Source organism: Brassica rapa, chromosome A09 (genome assembly GCF_000309985.2).
Source record: "Brassica rapa cultivar Chiifu-401-42 chromosome A09, CAAS_Brap_v3.01, whole genome shotgun sequence".
Taxonomy (NCBI): domain Eukaryota; kingdom Viridiplantae; phylum Streptophyta; class Magnoliopsida; order Brassicales; family Brassicaceae; genus Brassica; species Brassica rapa.
Window position 1 is genome coordinate 29,151,167 of NC_024803.2, and position 19,178 is coordinate 29,170,344.

Below are 19,178 nucleotides of genomic sequence, written 5' to 3' on the forward strand. Positions count from 1 at the left end.
CTGTTAACGTGCCTCCTCAACAGATACATTTCTGGCCGTGTGATACCATTCTTGTACTTCATATAGTCACGAGATGACTTCACAGTCAACACTATACTCTCTGTTCCTCCAGACGTCATGTTTCCGCATATTTTCCCCACTGAAACCGTTTCTTTACTTTCCGAGTAAGGAGGCAGCAGGCATTGCGACTACTTCTGACTCAAATCGCACCACATTCTGGAATACGTCTATATGCAAAGGATTAGAGCTCCCACAAGATTTTAATTGATCAAAAACCTGTGAATTAGTAGAAACAACCATCAAACTAGCTATAGCACTGATGCTACTTCCGCAAAGTCAGATAAACTTCTAACGTCTCTCTCAAAAAGAAGCTAATATGGTCCCATCTAAAGCTAAGTGTCTAGTAAAATTTTGAACTTTACCAGCCTTATGTCTCAATGCTACAAATAAACATGTGTCCATGACATTTTTACTGCTTCTCTGCCACATAATATCACAGTCCTTACGAATGATGGCAGACATTTAGAACAGAGAAACTCAAAAGCTAAAAACTTTTTCCCAAAATTATTTTAATAGGAGTAAAGCATTAAATGGTCATTACACGAACAATCTTCATAGAGATTCAAACACAACACACCTTTTGTTTCTGAGCATCTATGTACTTTTGAACTCCAGGAATCATTCTGTTTCATTTTCTTTTCCCACAGAATCATCCAATCAAGACTTGGATCGAAGAAAAGAAAATAAGATATGGGATTTTTCAGGCCTTTCTCGTGAAAAACGCCAACACGAATTTCACTGAAGAGTATGACAGAGAATCCATTTTTGTTTGTGGTTGGTGTTAAAGTGAATCGTTTTGAACATAGAAAAAGAGAGATAGTATGAGATTGCGAGAAAGTAAGAAGTTGGCTAAATCGGCAGCAATTCTAACCAAACAAAAATTGGGTTAAACCAAACTGATTTTTGAGAAGTAAGAAGTTGTGACACAACACATTTCCTCAAGCCAGTCTCCAACTGCAATCCCCACGACACAACTCAGACCAAACACAGATTCTTCTCACTTTTAGCTAAGTCTAATGTTGCAACTGAGTTGATAAGAACATTTGTTTTGTTTAAAAAAAAACACAGAACTGGTAACTGACACTCTTGCTAGCCGCTTTGCAATGAATGACTAGAGTAAAGCCTTCGGTTAAGAAAGAAAAAAACACTTTCATAGGCTAAGCTTGGACCTGGAGATGTGGCCAGTGGTCAGAGGATAGAGAAACATTCAGATGAAAATAGCATATTGGAAACAATTTTAATTTGTCATATCAAGTCACTGGAATGTAAATGACAAACGAACAAACCCCATTCAAATACAAATACAAAAGAGACAATCTTGCTCTGTTCTCAAGATAAATCATTGATTAAATAGTGTATAGTATCTGAGATTCTTCTTCAGGCGTAGTTCAATCTGAATATATCGTTGAACACGTAAAAGCTTCCTTGTGGCGTTGGCATCAAGTGAAACATCTGAATCACATAAAAGAAAAAATGAAATTAGTTTATAGGCTTATGTCTTAAAACAACGTGATCAAAGATAAATCGTAACAAACAGACAGACACCAAAAACCAAACAATAGTTCTAGGATGCACGAAACTGATATAAAAGATCTTGAACTAAAGAAACTTGACATTAACTCAAATGTCTGAAACAAGTACATGCCAAGCAGATCTATAACATGCTAATACCCAGGCTTACAGATCTATCAGCCACTTTAAACCCTAACGATCTAACTATTCAAAGAAAGAGAGAGAGACCTGGCTGAACTTGAGAGCGTGCTCTTCGCCGGCGAGCTGGAGGTTCCCGGAGACGAAAACGAGCATACCGGAGGCAGGACCAGAAGGCTGACAATCGACAGTGGAGATGTTGTGTTTGCACTGCTGGAAAGGGAGAGAGGTGAGCTTGGTGACGATGCTCTGGACTCCTTGGATCTTCTGACCTTCGAAGGTGAGCATGGAAGCTTCCTGGTAGAGACCGCCCAGTCCGACACGGTTATTGTCGAAGGTCGAGTAGTAATGTTCCACGAAGGCCTTGGCCACTGCATCGGGATCCATCTGCGCCGCCATTAGAGATAGAGAGAGAGAGAGAGGACGATGAGGCAGAGGCAAGTATTGGAGTTTAGAGGCGGAAAGGGTTTTGGTATTGTATTTTATTCAGAGAAATGATACGCATCAACGTCGCGTTGCAACGACGCTCATTTTTTTTTCTTTTTTCTCCGTTTTATTTTCTTGTCAACTTTGTATTTTTTTTTTATCATCTCATTTTACTAAAAGACCAAAAAACAACATATTACTAGGACCAAACATACAAGTTTTATAGAGCCACCTACAAAGCCCAGTAACGTCAAGCCCAAAAGAAGAAAGAAGCTCAATCACGACAGCTCATGGAGATGCGTCAAACGCATGCGAAAGGTGGACACGTGTCGGAAGAGCAGAACCTTCCCTAACTTCACCGATTTTTAAATCGTTGCCGGAAAAACTAACCGGATGTCCACTGGAACAGGAGACACATGATTAAAACAGCAAGCCAACATGAAAGCTCGAGATCAGTAGTCATAACCGTAACAACGCTTCAAAGACAATCGATTTGAACAAACCAAGATCTACCCGAGGAAAGCTGAAAATCTTAACTTTTTATTTTATTTTATTTTAAAAAAGCCATCTTTAATGATAAAAAAATAAGCTTGCAAATGGAACCACCCGTTTTTTTTTTTTGAACACATGGAACCACCCGTTAAAAGTAGGGTTAATTTGCCATCTAACCAATTTTGGAAAGGAAATGAAGAATATGTCACTGATTTTGACGTTATTAACTCAATAACATTTAGTGTACAATTGTGCCGGTTATATCCTTCCTCTTTCCAGGTAATCGGTAACAGAAAAAAATAGACAACGTCGACATAAAGAACATGTGAACGAGGATGATTATATCGTTGATGATGAGTATGTATATTGGATTATTGGTTATATGGTCTGTGGTATTTACTGTGGAAGACGCATGCAAGAAGGTTGAGATATAATCACGGTTTACTGAAGAAGAGAAACAACAATTAACACACCATTGATGACGTTATGTTACGGGTACAAAATAATGTTATAATTTTTTTATAAATACTACAGTATAAAATATAATAGTTTTCCAAAATAAAATCAAGTATGGTTCTAGCTACTATTCCATTTACAGATCCCACCAACACTCCCCTAACATCCCCAAAACACTAAACCCAACTCCCCCTCCCCAACCTTTAAATATTAAACCCTAAACCCGAATCACTAAACCCAAACCTTATTCTAAACCCTAAACTCTAATCGTTAACCGTAAATCCAAATATAAAATATAATATAAAGTTATAATACATATAAAGAATATGTAAATAGAAAAAAAAGCTATTCCATTTAACGCAAATGACATAGAAATACGAGAGCGTTGTAGATTAAAAAATACCCAAATATAAAATACTATTTCATTTATAGACTCCACACCAACACTTCTCTAACATCCCCAAAACACTAAACCCACCCCCTCCCTAAATATTAAACCCTAAACCTCAATCACTAAACCCAAAACCTATATTAAATCATAAACTCTAATCATTAACCCTAAACCCCAAATATAAAATACAATATAAAGTTATAATACGTATAAAGAATATGTGAATAGAAAAAATAAGCTATTCCATTTAGCGCAAATGGTATAGAAATACCATAGCGTTGTCGATTATATAGTTTTGTAGTTTGAAAGGTGAAAAAGAATAACATTGCTCAATCATTAAACAAAATAAAACACGATAAACATTATACTACTTATTAATGATTAATACGAAAAAGAGAAATGTTAATATGCCATCATGTTCCATTTCATTGAAATAATATAGAAATACAATGGGAGTGTATATATTAAATAGTATAGTAATTACATTTCTGCAAATAATACTACTATGTTATATACCTTTTTACATTGAGTAGCTGCCGAATCATCTTCTACATATCCTCATATATCCCCGACACAACATACATTCATCTGTCCACCACCATTACTTTTCATCACCAGATTTACATAATATCCCAGGTCCATTTTAGATTGTGGATGTTCCAGTTATGTTTGAGATATTAATGAGCAAAACAGAGTGCGAAGACAGAAGGTGGAAGGAATTGATCTTTTGATTCCATAGAGTAATCGCTGATCGGAAAAAGAAATTAACAGAAATAAATTGATGATGAAAACATAAAAAAAATAATAAACAGATGTAGATGTTAGTTGCAGATATCTGGGAAAATAATGAAGAAGACAGGAGAAAAGGGTTAACCGGTTGTCTTCAAGGGTAGTTTGGTATATATTTTAGAAAATACGTTGAATATCTTGGTCAAATTTTTTTTAGTTAGTTACCTAATTATAAAATTTTTGTTGGTCATACAGTCCAATTTCCCTTAAAAGTATTAAACTGCTGGCAGAGTTTCTAGGAGAGAGATATTGTATCTCATTTCTTTCTATTTTTACATTAGTTCCCCAATTTAATCACTAAAACTTTATTAGATGCTGCCACTAAATATGGTTTAAGGATTTTTCCATTCACATAATAAAGAAGAGTGCTTGTCTGTTACATTTTCAAAATATGAGGTTTTATTTACAAATCTATAAAGCATTAGCACGTCAAAAAATTGGTATTGTCGACATAGAAACGGTGGTAGCATAGTGGTAAAAGACGAATTTGGGATAAAATATATATTTGTCTGTTCAAGATTTCATTTCTATTAGAAACTAAAATGTTATTTGATTAGTCATGCGAAATGAAATTTTGTTTGCCTCATTTAGAAAAATAGATTTGAATTACAAGTTGGCTTTGACATTTTAAAAATTATTTGGGTTTCGGCCCATACATTTTCAAAGCTTTACTTGCTTCATTTAGGAAAAAAATGTTTGAATTACTAGTAAGTTTCGAACTTTAGAAGATTATTTGGATCTCGGCCCATACATTCGAAACCTTGCTTGCCTTATTTAGAAAAACAAGTTTGGATTACTAGTCGGTTTCGATCTTTAAAGAATTATAATCTTGGCCCACATATCTACTAGTATATATAAAGGTTATCTCTAGGTTTAAGAAAGATATTAGGGTTAAGAGTCAAAAGAATCCAACAGTGAGAGGCAGAGTTGAAAACAATCATGAAAAGGGTCAAGAGGTCTACGAATCAAGACGAAAGGATTGTAAACGTCTCGTTTACGAACCTTGCTAATGACATGATCATAGAGATTCTCATGAATCTGCCGCCGAGATCCATAGCCAGGCTCCATTTCGCTTCTAAACAATTGCCATCGATAATCCTCGACAAAAAGTTCATCCAGTGGTACATGACCCGATCTTTAACTCAGCCACGTTATCTTATCTCACTGCACCGTGGCGGATACATGCAGATGCAGCACTTTCAATCCTTGTCTCAAGACCATCCGTATAATCATAACATGGTTAGTTATGAAATGGAACCCAATGTACTGTACGAATTTACTCCACCTGTTCGCGGCTTGATCTGCGGTTGGGACTTTACCAAGATGATTGTCGGAAACCCTAGTACGGGTCAGTTCGTATCGTTACCTAGAGTCAAAACGAGGAGGCAAAATATATTGTCTGTTTTTGGATATGATCCAGTTAATGATGTATACAAAGTGTTGTGCATGACGGTGGTACTTAAACGTAGTCACATGTCTCGTAATGGTAATGTTGTGCCGTGGGAGGATATTGTGTCGGAGGAGCATCAAGTGATCACTCTAGGAACTAATGAAAAATGGAGAATGATCGAGTGTAAGTATCCACATCGTCATAACTCTGGATGTAAAGGGATATGCAAGGATGGGTTTATGTATTATTTAGCTACTTGCGATAAAAAGCGATCTCTAATGAGCTTTGATCTGAGTTCTGAAGAGTTTAATGTCACTAAGCTACCTGAGGAATTCAAAACATAAAATTTATATCTTTGTCAAAAATATATATGCACTTATAATTTAGCTTCACCTGATGGCGATTGTGTGACTGCCAACGGTTCCTTTTTTTTTAATTGTTTTTTCGTTCAATAATACGATTACAGTTTTTGCTATGACCGAAATACGATGATTCAAAAAGAACCATAAAAAAACGGTGCAAACATTTAGTTGACGATGTCAAGAGGCCGAACACATCTACCTGTTTCTTCCTCTGCTTCCACGTCCTCTATTTCCTACTTAGACCATCTTCGATGATTTACTCTACTTTTAGACCATCTTCAATGATTTATTCTCTTTTAGAGTAGCTTTTACCTTCAAAATAGTGTTATTCTAAAATAAAATAGAGTTTTTCTCCAATGATTTACTCTATATTTGACTCTAAAAAAAATATTTTTAAATATTTTTTTTTCTATTTTATAACTAATATCGTTTACTTACAAAATTTACAAATTGACTCTTTATATTTTATTTTTCACAAAAGTTTCATAAATTATATATTTATACCAAACATTTATTATATTAAAACTTATATTACATTTTACTAATAACATAGTATATTTTAACGTAAACATCTCTATTAGTATATTTTTCCCACAAGTGATCAATTAACGAATTTCAGAGTGTGAAATGAATTTTTTTATCTTTAATTTTTTCTAAATCAACCAAAAAATTCTTCAAATCGAATATTATCATTCTTTTGTGTCTGAAGCTGTTATGCCTTAGATCATCATTCAATTGACATAATTCAGATTGCCATTAAGGTTCCTTAAACCAATCATCCCACTATGAAAAAGAGAAAAATACACTAAGTGATTATAAATGATTAAACAAAGTATACATTACTCCTATTCAACTTTCATGTAGGATAAATATCACCCACATTAAACTATGAGAATTGTTTGTATAAAACAAAAAAATTCATCACTATGAGATTGAAATAGCTAAAAAAACAGTGTGAGGCCAAAATGTTTAAACATAAATTTATTACGAATCACTTGATACAAAAATAAATCTCAACCATTTTGGAAAAAAATACCCCATGCAAAACGATGACAAACTCTTAAACACAAAAAACATCATTTACTCAACGGACTATAGATTCCAAACTTAAACGGCCAACAACACAAAAATCTTTGAAAGCCCACAACGTTTTTGAAATATATTAGCCGAACACTTCTTCACCAATCCAAATTGTTCATACAAATCAAATTTACCAGTATTGTATACTATAAATCAGTTTCGGAAGCATACAAACTCACTCACATCACATTTAGTTCCTCCTCCGAATAACGTCATGCAATCACTTCCTGGGGCACAACATTTTTAAAAAGCTAACATCATTATCACACATATCAATTCCAAATCCAAACCTAATGCACTGCCTACTAAGAATTTAACAAAAACCTCAAATAACAAATAAGGTAATGATCTTAGAAAAGAAATTATAACAATTGTTCAAACGTTAAATGTTAACAAATAAAATTTACAACATCATCTTAGAAAACAAATAATATATTTATTATATTCAATTTAAAGTAGTTTTAAATGTTTTATAAAATTAAATTATATTTTACTATAAAGAATTTTATTATAAACCTTCGTCCGTAGGGCGGACCAACCCCTAGTTTTAATAATATAACTCAATCCGCGTAAAGCGCGGTTCTTATCCTAGTGTTTTTATTATTGGTGCAATGAAATTTAAATCACTTCAAGAATTAACAAATTCCAAAAAAAAAAAAAAAATACCAATTCACGAAAAATCTTGCAAAAGTTGTGGGTTCATTCTTCACGGATCCTAGATGGCTTCAGCTTCTACGAGGAGAGACATAGAGCTATTCAAGACAGAAACGGCAGACACGTGATATTCCTTAAAATCTCATAGCCTCTCCAACCTATGTCCCACCACATCACACAAGTTTTCTCCAGGATGACTATGTCAGGAAAATATATAATAGCTTTGCGGAGGCTTTGGCCTTGCAACACAAACTCAGTTAAGTTAAAATCATCTCTCCTTTTTTAGGCTTTGTATTGGAACTTGGAAAGGGGATTAAAATTATGGGTTTATACAGTTCATTTGGTACTACTGACCACAGTCTTGAGAAAAGCTTCTATTTTGTAAAAATGTTGCTCGACAGCTAGCATGTGAAAGCTCAAATTAATATAACATAACGTTATGTGCGAAAACAGATCCAATAACGTGGGAAAGTTACTCATTAAAACAAATGGTTCGAAGCACGAAACATACATGAAAAGAAAGTCTTGAACGTTTGAAACAAAAGCACCATATGTTTACAGTCTAAGCCAAAGCCATCATAGCAAGGTCGAGACGAAGGAAACGGTAATCAAAGTGATGGCTAGAGCCACAACGGCGTGACCATCTCTTATAGAAGCTGATCCTCCTTTCTCACTAGACGTCGCTGGAGTTGCCGGAGACTTCCCTGCCGGTGCCTCCGGTGTTATTGTTGTGGCATTGCTTGTGAATACGGCTGCGTCTGGGGAGCTCGGCGAAATCCCAAGAAGCTCTGTTCATTCATGCACATTTCAACACAGCGTCATTTAATTAGAAATGTCAACTGACCAAAAGATGATTGTATTACAAGAAGAATACTTCTTGAAAATTTAACGAAAGTTTATCTTCATTTCACATGACGTTATTCAGGAAGCTACCAGTAAAATCCACTATATATTAATAGAAAAACATTAAAAATTATAATCTTAAATTTGTAATAACTACAAAGAACTTTGCTGATTTGTCACTTAATTAAACTAGAGCTTGACCCGCGCACCCGCGCGGATGTTTGTTTTTATTTTTTATAAATAAATTTTTATTTGTATTAGTTATAATATATATTTTTTAATTTACCCATTTAAATAATTTTTTAATATGGCATTTTAAACACAATAATTTTATAGTTTATATTGAGTAATTTTATTTTATCATGTAAACTATTAGTTGTATGATCTATATTTTTAGAATATGACCCGTCTATCCGCACAAATGTATTTTTATTTTTTATAGATCAAAATTTTTATGATAATATATAATAAAATTGTTGTATATACTATTTTTTATGGATTAAATTTTTATGATAATGTATAGTAAAATTGTTGTATATATTATTTATTATGTATATATGGAATTAGTAAAATAGTTATCGTATAATGTATGTATTTAATTATGAAATTTATATGTTAATTATTTCCAAACACATATATAAAATAAATAGGAAAAGACAAAGGGGGTGATTGGTTGGGCTTTATCTTCTTACTTTAGCTTTATTTATTTTTAAATCACTAAATTTTACCAATCATGTTGTAGCTTTACTTTTAAAAATTAAAATCTACATCAAGTTTTTATTTAGTTTTACCAATCTTGCTTTAGCTTTATTTTTAAAGCTACAGCAAAAAAAAATAAAGCAAAACTTTTATTATGTATTTTAGGCAAAAATGCTACATCATCTTTTTATAGGCTGTAGAATCTGTAAAATGTAAACAAATATCTATAATATCAAATAAATTATATAATCATAATAAAAACTTTTATAAATATTTTAATTTTGAATTTGAGTGTTTTTTAATTATTAATATATTTAAATAATATAAATATCATTTACATATCACATTTTAAATTACAATAAATTTTGACAATTTATAAAAATATTAATATAAATTATTTTATTTCATATAAAATAATAATTTTATATATACAACACATATTTCATATATTTTATTTTAAAATATCTACAGCCTATAACTTACAGCTACAACAAATTTAACTACATCAAAAGTCTTTCCAGAAAAAGTCTATAGTAACAATTTTACAACTACAACCAATTTATCTACAGCTAAACATCTACAGCTAAAATTTTAAAGCATAGTCGAACCTATCATCACCAAAGAATACAAAACAGAGGTTTATTAATTATTGTTGCCATAAATATTTAGTTAGAATTTAATTATAGAAATACATTAATTAAAGAAGAAAAGACAAAGAACCATAAAAGGTAAGTTAATAAATGACTTCAGTGGCACGTCATTGTAAATAAAATTATAAATTGAAAAACTAAGGGATATTTTATTTTTGTACTTCTCTTTTATTAGATTAGATGTCAATTTATCTTACGTTACAGCATTACAATCAATTGAAAAAAAGATTGGTCTAAAATCTAATTACTAGAGAATATTATATTAACCGAAAATATAAGAAACATGTATTATTTCCTTAAATAAAAACTATAATGTTACCTAATATGATTAACATATATCTGGACAATTAATAATTATGAATAATAAAGATTTGATAACAATTGTTGCATAATTTCTTTTTTTTTAATTTTATATTATTAAATGAAATTAAACAATCACATTAACTATATAGCAAAAATTAGATATTTTCTTATTTGTTATATTTTGAATTTTTAAAACAATTTTAAATTACAAAAAATGTTAAAAATCCCTTTGAAAGTTTTGTGATCAACTGCTAAATTTATTCATATTATATATGATTTAATTAATATGATTAATCTCTAATATGATTAACATATATTTGGACAATTAATGATTATGAATAATAAAGATTTGATAGCAATTTTTGCATAATTTTTCATATGGTTAACATATATCCCTTAAAATCCCTAATATGATTAACATATATCTAGATAATTAATGATTATGAATAATAAAGATTTGATAACAATTTTTGCATAATTTATCTTTTTTGGTTTAATTTGATATTAATAAATGAAATTAAACAATCACATTAACCATATAGTAAAAATTAGATATTTTCTTATATGTTATATTTTGAATTTTTTAAAACGATTTTAAATTACAAAAAAATTGTAAAAATCCCTTTGAAAATTTTATGACCAACAGCTTAATTTATTCATATTATATATTATTTGATATGAATTACGTTTAAATTAAACTATGTACCATTTAAAAATACATAAATATGTTAATTTTTAAATTTGCATTGAAAGAGTATTGAGAGCTTAATAATTTAATTTGGAAAATTTTCATCGAAAATTACCACATCGATAATTTTGAGATTAATGGTTTAAATTTTTTATTACATCAAATATATAAATTTTAATACAAAACCATATGAGTAGGAAGTCTCAATAATAAATATTTATATTAAAATATACTATATATGTATGTCAATATTTTTGAAATATAATTATATACCATAGAAAATAAATATAATAATTATTTTAATTTATTTACCATAAATATATTGTAAATTAATAAGAGGTAGTGATTTGATTTATGTGATTACTATAATCTCCTATATATTAATTGAGAAAAAGTTTATTACTTAGCAAGTGTAAGATTTTATTAATTAAGATTGTTCAAAAATCTTACAAGAGATCGATACAACTAAGATTTGATTAGAAGTTATTGAAATCACCTAGCTAGAACATGGATTGCACAATAAATTTTCTTTCCTAACCCTAATCTTGTTTCTATTCGTCACAATACCGACCGAGAATATTTGGAAGTGTCGATTGACAATCTGAAATGATAACATTTTGTAAGTTCAATCCATTATTTTTCTTAAATCGGTCTAGAACCGTTTTTAATGGTTAACTAAATGGACCACATACATAGTAAAATGTGTTTTGGTTTAAAAATTATTACATACCCAAAATCATTGTGAACCATCATCATTTTTGTTTAAATTTTGTCACAATAAAAATATAGGGTTGGGTAAAAAATCAGAATAAAAAAAAAACGAATCAAAGCTGATCCAAAGAATAGTACTGAACTTTAACCAAAATTGGTTAGATATCCGAATGTGTTCAAAATTTGGTGTCTAGAGAATCAGAACCGAACCCGATCCAAACCGAAATATTTTTTGCATCTGAATATATCCGAACAAGATTTATATATTTAAATATATTAATTATTTATAAATTTAATATCGAAAAAATAAAAAAATATATAAGACGTTTTTAAGTTGTCCAGAATACTTGAAAATATTTACAAATAACTATAAGTACATGTTTTAAATAGCTAAATACTTATAATACCTAAAATACTTAAAATATCTATTGATTTTCTATCTAAATATGTAAGCTAAACCAATTTTAATGTTAAGTTTAAGTATTTTAGCATACATTATTCAAATTTATATGTTATTTATTATTTTTATTTTTAGATTTTGAAAATTTTAAAGTATATATGAACTTTAGTTTTTGAAAAAAATTTAAATAGGTTATATGAATCCAAACTCGAACCAAACCTGTAAAGATCCGAACCGATCCGAGGGTTTGGATCGAACTAAATGGTACTCAAACGTCCACTTCTAATCAAATCTAAAAAAAATTTATTGATAACCGAATGTATATTGTTATATACATTTATAATATTTAAGTACAGTATAATTTTTTTAAAAATTCACCCGCGAGTTTCTTATTTAATTGTAAAGATAAAAATTTGACTCTACTTTGGAAAAAATGGCGGTATGTTATATTGATAAATGTTCGACAAATTAAATGCCATTCTGTAAAATAGTTGCAAGTTGCAACCCGAGGTACCTGTCGCATTAAAGTATTTATAGCAAAAATTGGTTACTGGTTGGTTTCTCGTTCTCTTAGCATAAGAAAACAATTTTATATGTAATTCTGACAACGAAATTAAACTAATGATTAAATCATCAGTTAAATTATAAAAAGGTCAATCTCCCTGGAAAATTAAAACTTGTAACAATAAAAATAAAACTAATTATGTGACATGCATGGCGCTTCATTTAAATATAGCTTGAAAATGACTCAATTATTTATATGAAAAATTAAAAGGATAATAATTTCAGTAATATGTTTTTAACTCTCCTCAAATGTGCAATTGTGAGAAACTGAATCTCAAGATGCAATAGGATATTCAAATCTGAGCAAAACCATGTATATATCAACAACAAATATTCTTTCTTTTTTTTGTTTGTCAACAACATAAATTCTACAGGTTTCAAATATACAACGATAACACAATAATGCCAGTAGTATAAATCACTGAACTATTTGTCTTAGTCGAAACAATAAGTATCACATAGATAGTTCTACTTCTACCGGTTCATGCTTTTTCACCTGCTGTTCATCTTAAACTCATCAAAAGCTAATATATACAATTTCTCTAGATATCCTCAATATCTAACTAATTTGCATGTCGTTGATTAGCATACACACACATGAAAGACGTCATAATCAGATCTCAATTAAAGAAAAACGGGATAAGAACTAAAAATTAGAAGTAAATGTAAGGAAAACAGCCAAAATAACGAGAAACGTACTTGGACAATTGGAGATGCTAGCGTTGCGGAGCTGACAAGCCGTTGGAAGTTGAATAAGTTTGGCTTCTTGAACACCAAGATCCTTCAAAGCTTGTCCTCCTGTCTTGGCTTGTTGTATCACGTAACACAAACACTTTGGATCTTTCTCTTTTATATCTTCAATAGCGTCACAACACTTCTTAGACGGAGTTGGTGCCTTCCCGGTCGCGAAGTCCAAACACAAGGTCACCTTTTGAAAATCTTGGTTACATTCGTCCGACAATGCTCCTCCGGCCGCAGGAGCCGTCGGTGTTGCCGCGGAGATGGATGCAATGACCGTCATGGTGACTAGGAAGATGTGGAAATGAAGATCCTTCATTATCAGATGCTTTCTTTTGTTTTTTTTATTTATTTCTTCCTTGCTTTCTTTTTTTCTGTTGGCGATTTGATGGACTTGATTGTATTTAAAAGCAAAAAATGGCATTGAGGTGTGTATTAAATGCCACGGTGGTATGTGTAGTTGGGAGCTTAGATCGACACCTATACATAGTAACATTAACGACGCTGATATAGCAATTGACTTATTGACGTTTCTTTTGTTTACATGCGGTAGTACTTAGGCATGGGCACGGATCGGATATCCAGGTTTTTGAAAGTATTTGAGATTTGATTTGTATATCACAAATATCTAATTTTTTTATTTGTTTTATTTCGGAAAAATACGGATATTCGAAAAACGGATATCTAAAAAATAAATAGATATTTGCGGATATTTACGAATACTTACGAATATCTCGTATGTTTTCAATAATATAAATAATCTTAAAAAATTGATACAAATTTATTTTGTAAAATAATTTTTCGCATGATATATATGATAAAAATTAAAAGTAGTGAATCTACATATTTTGTATATTTTTTGAACTTAGTTAACAATTATAATAACAAAAAACTTAAGAAAAAAATTATAATTGTCATGAATGTGTTCTCTTCCTTTTATGTAATATTTTTATATAAGTAATAATGTGAATAGAATTTATCAAATCATATGTTAGAATAATAATTATATAATTACATTAAAAACTTTAAATATAATCAAACATATACATGTATTTATATATTGACGGATCGAATATCCGCTTCCCAAAATTTTAATATTTGTGATGTGTTTCGATTTTGACGGATATTAATTTTTAGTATTTGCTTTGCTTTGAAATTTTACGGATATCCGGAATTTTTGGATCGAATCGAAACGAATAAAGAATCGAATTAAATCTAACGGATAAAATGCCCAGCTCTAGTAGTACTATCGAACTGACGCAACGCAAGAGTGAATTAGGTAATTAACACATCAAGCCAAATCATAACTAAAAGTCTATAACATACGTATTTTGACAAATAAAACATACGTTTTATTTAAATAAATATATATGTAATATTATTTTGTCAACAGATATATATGTAAAATAGGATGCCATGATATAAAATAACAAATTGTTTGTAACTTGTTTATTAAGTTCTGCACGGTCTTGTTTGCTGCCAGTGTATTACATCCTAAATTCTGGTGGATGATCTGAAATTTTTATGTTGTTTCACTTAGCTTTGTTTGACCTATTAGGTGTGTAAATATGTGAAATGAATCGTAACCGTACTAATAACCTAACATCTGTATCCAGAAAAAGCATGCATATTATTTTACCAAAAAAGTGATATCTTTTTTTTGAAAAAAAAAGAAGATGTGAATTTATCATCTTTTGGCAATCTTCTCATTTATTTTTCAATTTTGCACCGACCTCCTTTATTCTATTTGTATTCTTTCTTTTGTATCAATTGGTTTTAGATGAATTGGAACGTACTCTCTTAACATAGTAGTAGTCAGGGCTGAGCAAAATATCTATGATTTAATTCGTTATCCGTTTCGATTCGAACTGAAAAACTGGATATATGTAACTCTACGAAGCAAAATATCCATAAGAATCGAACCAAATCACATATACTAATATTTTTAGGAACGAATGTTTAATCGAGTCCGTTATACGCATATATATATACATATATCTAAGGAATTAGTATAATATAAGTTATATATATGTTATATTTTATATAAATTTTACAAATTTTTATTTTCTAAATTTATTATATTAGCTGTTAAAATTTTATAAAACAAATAACTTTTTTTTATTTTTGTAATAAAACATTATTATTTTATATTATTTTAAGATTTTTTTATTTTTTATTTTAATTTATTTTTACGGATTGAATCGGATATCCAATCAAAAATCTACAAAAATTCGGATATCTGGAACACCAAATATTGATGGTTGCGGATCGAATAAAATCAGATAATTGATAATTTAGACAAAATGGATCGAATCACGGATACTTCCAAAAAATTGAATATCCGATTGCCTACTCCTAGTAGTAGTAATAGTATGGTACTGATGTCTTTCCTAGCATACTGTGTCTAGACTTAATTTTCTCGGGGACATCCAGATATTAATTTTCGACCTCGTATCCAATTATCTATAACTATCCCACACGCTCTCTGTGTGTCAAACAAGGATTGATTTTTTTTTAATTCAAATTTCCTATATAAATAATTTTGGAAGAATATTTTTTTTGTTCACAATTTTGGAAGAATCTCTATAATATTATTTGAGAAGTCAGTTTCCTATGTGTCGCTTTCACGTTAACTCTCACAATGGTTGATTACACTGATACCCTTAATGAATTCAAAATATTACATTTAAAATACTATTATTTATTTTTGTATTTAGTTTCCTTTTCAAAATTTTCCAAAAAACATATACATCTAATAAAAAGGGAAATTTTTTATAATGTTAAAAAAAATGAGTTGAAAAACGAAAATAGTAATATTACATTTAAAAAATATTTTTAAATGACATAAAATATACTTTTGAAGTACTAGAATACTTTCTTTATATCTATATTTTCTTAGATGAAAAATATAAATTTGATATAATGTGATTTCATTAAAAAAAATTACACAGATAATCTTGATATTAGAAAAAAATTTAAAGTAATAGAAATATTTGCATATATCTATCAATTTTCTTAGATGATTACATAAAATAATTAAGCAACATAAACTGATATATGTTTAATTGACTAAAAATAGTTTATAATTAGTATTATTGAAATGGTTTATTTATTTTTCATACTAATATATTTCAATTACAACAAAAAAATATCGATAAATTATATTTTACTTATATAATATTATTTTCAAATAAAATCACAATTTTTTTTACTGCTTATTTTTAAGAGATATTAAAAAACTAAAAATAAATTAAAAATAAACAATTATGAAATAGTTACAAAATAGTTTAATGAGGTAGATATATTATATTTTATCATTAATAAAGTTATTTGTGTTCTAAATATGAAATTTTCTTTTAAATTTTATGTTTATATGTTTGTGAAACTTAATAGAACCATAATCAAAATACCAAAGCAAATCTGAATTCTCATTTTTAAGATTATTTAAAATACATTTCAGTTTCCATTGAATAAATCAAAGGCATAAAGTTATTTAAAATTTGTAAAATATTTTAATTATTGTAAATATTGATATGTGTTCATGAGATTCCAAAAATGTATCAGCTATTTTTTTTTATCAAATTGTATCAACTACTTATGCATGTAACTTCCTATTGATCACACTTTCTTTTCTAATATTTTTTTAAAAAAACATCAACATATAATTTGATAAATATTATGAAAATGCATGCGCATTTAAACGATAAATAAGATTGATTTTATTTGATTTAATTATAAAAAAATTATACTTCATTGAACTTATATCTAAAATCATAGATTTAAGTACAGTAAGAATTTATAAATTTATAAGAATAGTAATTTATTTTATAAATATAAATCATAGGACAACTTAAAACATATTAAAATGAAAATAAAATATTAACCAACCGTTACAATTTAGTTCTTTTGTAAAATTTATATATATGCATGAGACTTCAGAATATTATCGTTATATTAGTTTATGTAATTTGGAATCAGACACTTTAATTTATTTTTTATTTCATTCTAAGCACACTATATCTTAAGTTATACCTAATATTCATAAAATATATTTACATATCTAAGACAACAACCACCTAAATACAAATAAGAAATTAATCAAAATATTAACATATAGAATAAAAAATATTACGGTTGAATTCAGAGATGCAATCTAATTTACCCAAATGATAAATAAATCGACTGTAAAAACAATAAAACCGATTAAATATAACATATATAAAATCATATGCATAATTAATATATTATAATATTATTAAAATAAATGATGCATATAAATTATAAATTAATTTAAAATTAAAATTATTTATCTATCAATTATTTGTAGTTTATTTACTTTAGAAATATTTATATCCGTGCATGAGTACGGGAAAATCACCTAGTATATATATTAATCATTCGGCATAGTTTAAAAGAAGGTCTTTTCTCCATTTTACCATGTTAGATATTTTTTTTTAATTATCTAGATTGATACTTTACTAGTTCTATGTATGTGCAACATATATATATTTCTTTTTGTTAGAAAATGCCTTTTTCAAATATGTATATGGAACATGTAAAAGGAAAGGATTGTTTTTTTTTTTCAAAAATAGAGAGGATTCATGATAAGTGTAAAACAAAAGAAAATAAAAGTCCGAGTTGAGTGCGATGGAAAATGATAAATATGCATCCACACGAGAGTCGTGGCTACGACGTGGTTACCATTGACTGATTTGCCGTTCACGTATGAACAAAGAACGACGTCTTAATTTTTATTTTTTTGATATCCCAAACCCATGGAAATAACCAAACTAATCATCAAAGAAGCTATGCGACTCGCGAATGAACTCTTGTTCCATATATGACTTAAAGCATGATTTTATATCTGTGTGATCACATGATGAAGTAAAATGAAATGCATTCGAAGTTTCGAACATAAATTGGTTAGCAACCCAAAATTTACTTACTAGTAGACTACCATAACGTGGTTAACAATGTCTTAATTTCTAATACTTTTTTTGGAAGCCTTTTGAAAATAAAATAGATCTTTTGTTTTTATTTTAATATAAATATTGGAAACGCAATAATAAATATTAAATTCTATACCATTTTTTTATTTTGTGACACAAGATACAGACAAATACAAGTAGCGGACATATGATAACAACGTATATAATTTAACTAACAAAATACAATTTCTTACGACAAAAAATGTTCTTTTGTTGCTTTCATTCATACGATTTCTACAGAAACCTACTTTTGATTTTTCTGAAAATTGGCCTAAAAACCTACTCAGTCTTCTTTTCTTTTCTCTGGTTTTTTGTTATACAGAAATATATCTTGAGCTACAGAATTCTTAGAACAATGGGCTATGTTCATTGTATTAACAACTATGTGTATTGTGGGAACCAAAATTTACACCGTCGATATTTAGTTAATGAAGGAAAGTCAAGTAAACCCCTGTTTGGAACTACGCTAGGTGCTAGTCGGACGGTGACACCAGACCTAACGAGTTACCTAAAAATCGGAGATTGATCGGGGCATACGCGGAGACTAGTTTTTATTATTATTATATTTATTATAATATTTAAATTAAATATATTATAAATATATTAGAATGTAATAGTTTTTGTGTATATTATTATTGAAATTTATATTTATTGGTTTAACAAAAATTATTGTTAGTGTCATATTTTTATTATTTATTAAAAGTATGATTATATACACGACAACATATCTATATACATCAAAACAAGTCGTGGTCTATTGGTGTTTGATGTTGTCAGCGCCGTATGAAGTACAGGGTTCGATTATCTGGCAGGGCGTATTTAGTTTTAGAAAAAAAAAATTTTT

The 19,178-nt window shown here is 29.0% G+C and overlaps 3 protein-coding genes across 3 annotated transcripts; 1 reads left to right on the forward strand and 2 right to left on the reverse strand.

Moving 5' to 3' along the window:
* Nucleotides 1–1,256: 1,256 nt before the first annotated feature.
* Nucleotides 1,257–2,315, reverse strand: LOC103839005 (nuclear transport factor 2B). Its single transcript, XM_009115470.3, has 2 exons — nt 1,801–2,315; nt 1,257–1,512 (listed from the first exon to the last, which is right to left on the reverse strand). The coding sequence occupies exons 1-2, from the start codon at nt 2,107–2,109 to the stop codon at nt 1,438–1,440; spliced, it is 384 nt and encodes a 127-aa protein (XP_009113718.1). The 5' UTR covers nt 2,110–2,315; the 3' UTR covers nt 1,257–1,437.
* A 246-nt stretch (nt 2,316–2,561) lies between these two features.
* LOC103839006 (F-box/kelch-repeat protein At3g04660-like) lies at nt 2,562–8,391 on the forward strand. The gene has a single exon (XM_033278774.1). The coding sequence runs from the start codon at nt 5,204–5,206 to the stop codon at nt 5,996–5,998; it is 795 nt and encodes a 264-aa protein (XP_033134665.1). The 5' UTR covers nt 2,562–5,203; the 3' UTR covers nt 5,999–8,391.
* LOC103839007 (non-specific lipid transfer protein GPI-anchored 1) lies at nt 8,153–13,763 on the reverse strand. The gene is made up of 2 exons (XM_009115473.2): nt 13,308–13,763; nt 8,153–8,538 (listed from the first exon to the last, which is right to left on the reverse strand). Exons 1-2 carry the CDS (start codon nt 13,663–13,665, stop codon nt 8,327–8,329), a joined length of 570 nt encoding a protein of 189 aa, XP_009113721.1. The 5' UTR covers nt 13,666–13,763; the 3' UTR covers nt 8,153–8,326.
* Between the last annotated feature and the right edge of the window lie 5,415 nt (nt 13,764–19,178).

Coding starts and splice junctions, on each gene's coding strand:
- LOC103839005 (XM_009115470.3), bottom strand. CDS start 2,109: ATGGCGGCGCAGATGGATCCCGATGCAGTGGCCAAGGCCTTCGTGGAA. Junction 1,513..1,800: donor ACGCTCTCAAGTTCAGCCAG/GTCTCTCTCTCT, acceptor TATGTGATTCAG/ATGTTTCACTTGATGCCAAC.
- LOC103839006 (XM_033278774.1), top strand. CDS start 5,204: ATGAAAAGGGTCAAGAGGTCTACGAATCAAGACGAAAGGATTGTAAAC.
- LOC103839007 (XM_009115473.2), bottom strand. CDS start 13,665: ATGAAGGATCTTCATTTCCACATCTTCCTAGTCACCATGACGGTCATT. Junction 8,539..13,307: donor TAGCATCTCCAATTGTCCAA/GTACGTTTCTCG, acceptor ATGAATGAACAG/AGCTTCTTGGGATTTCGCCG.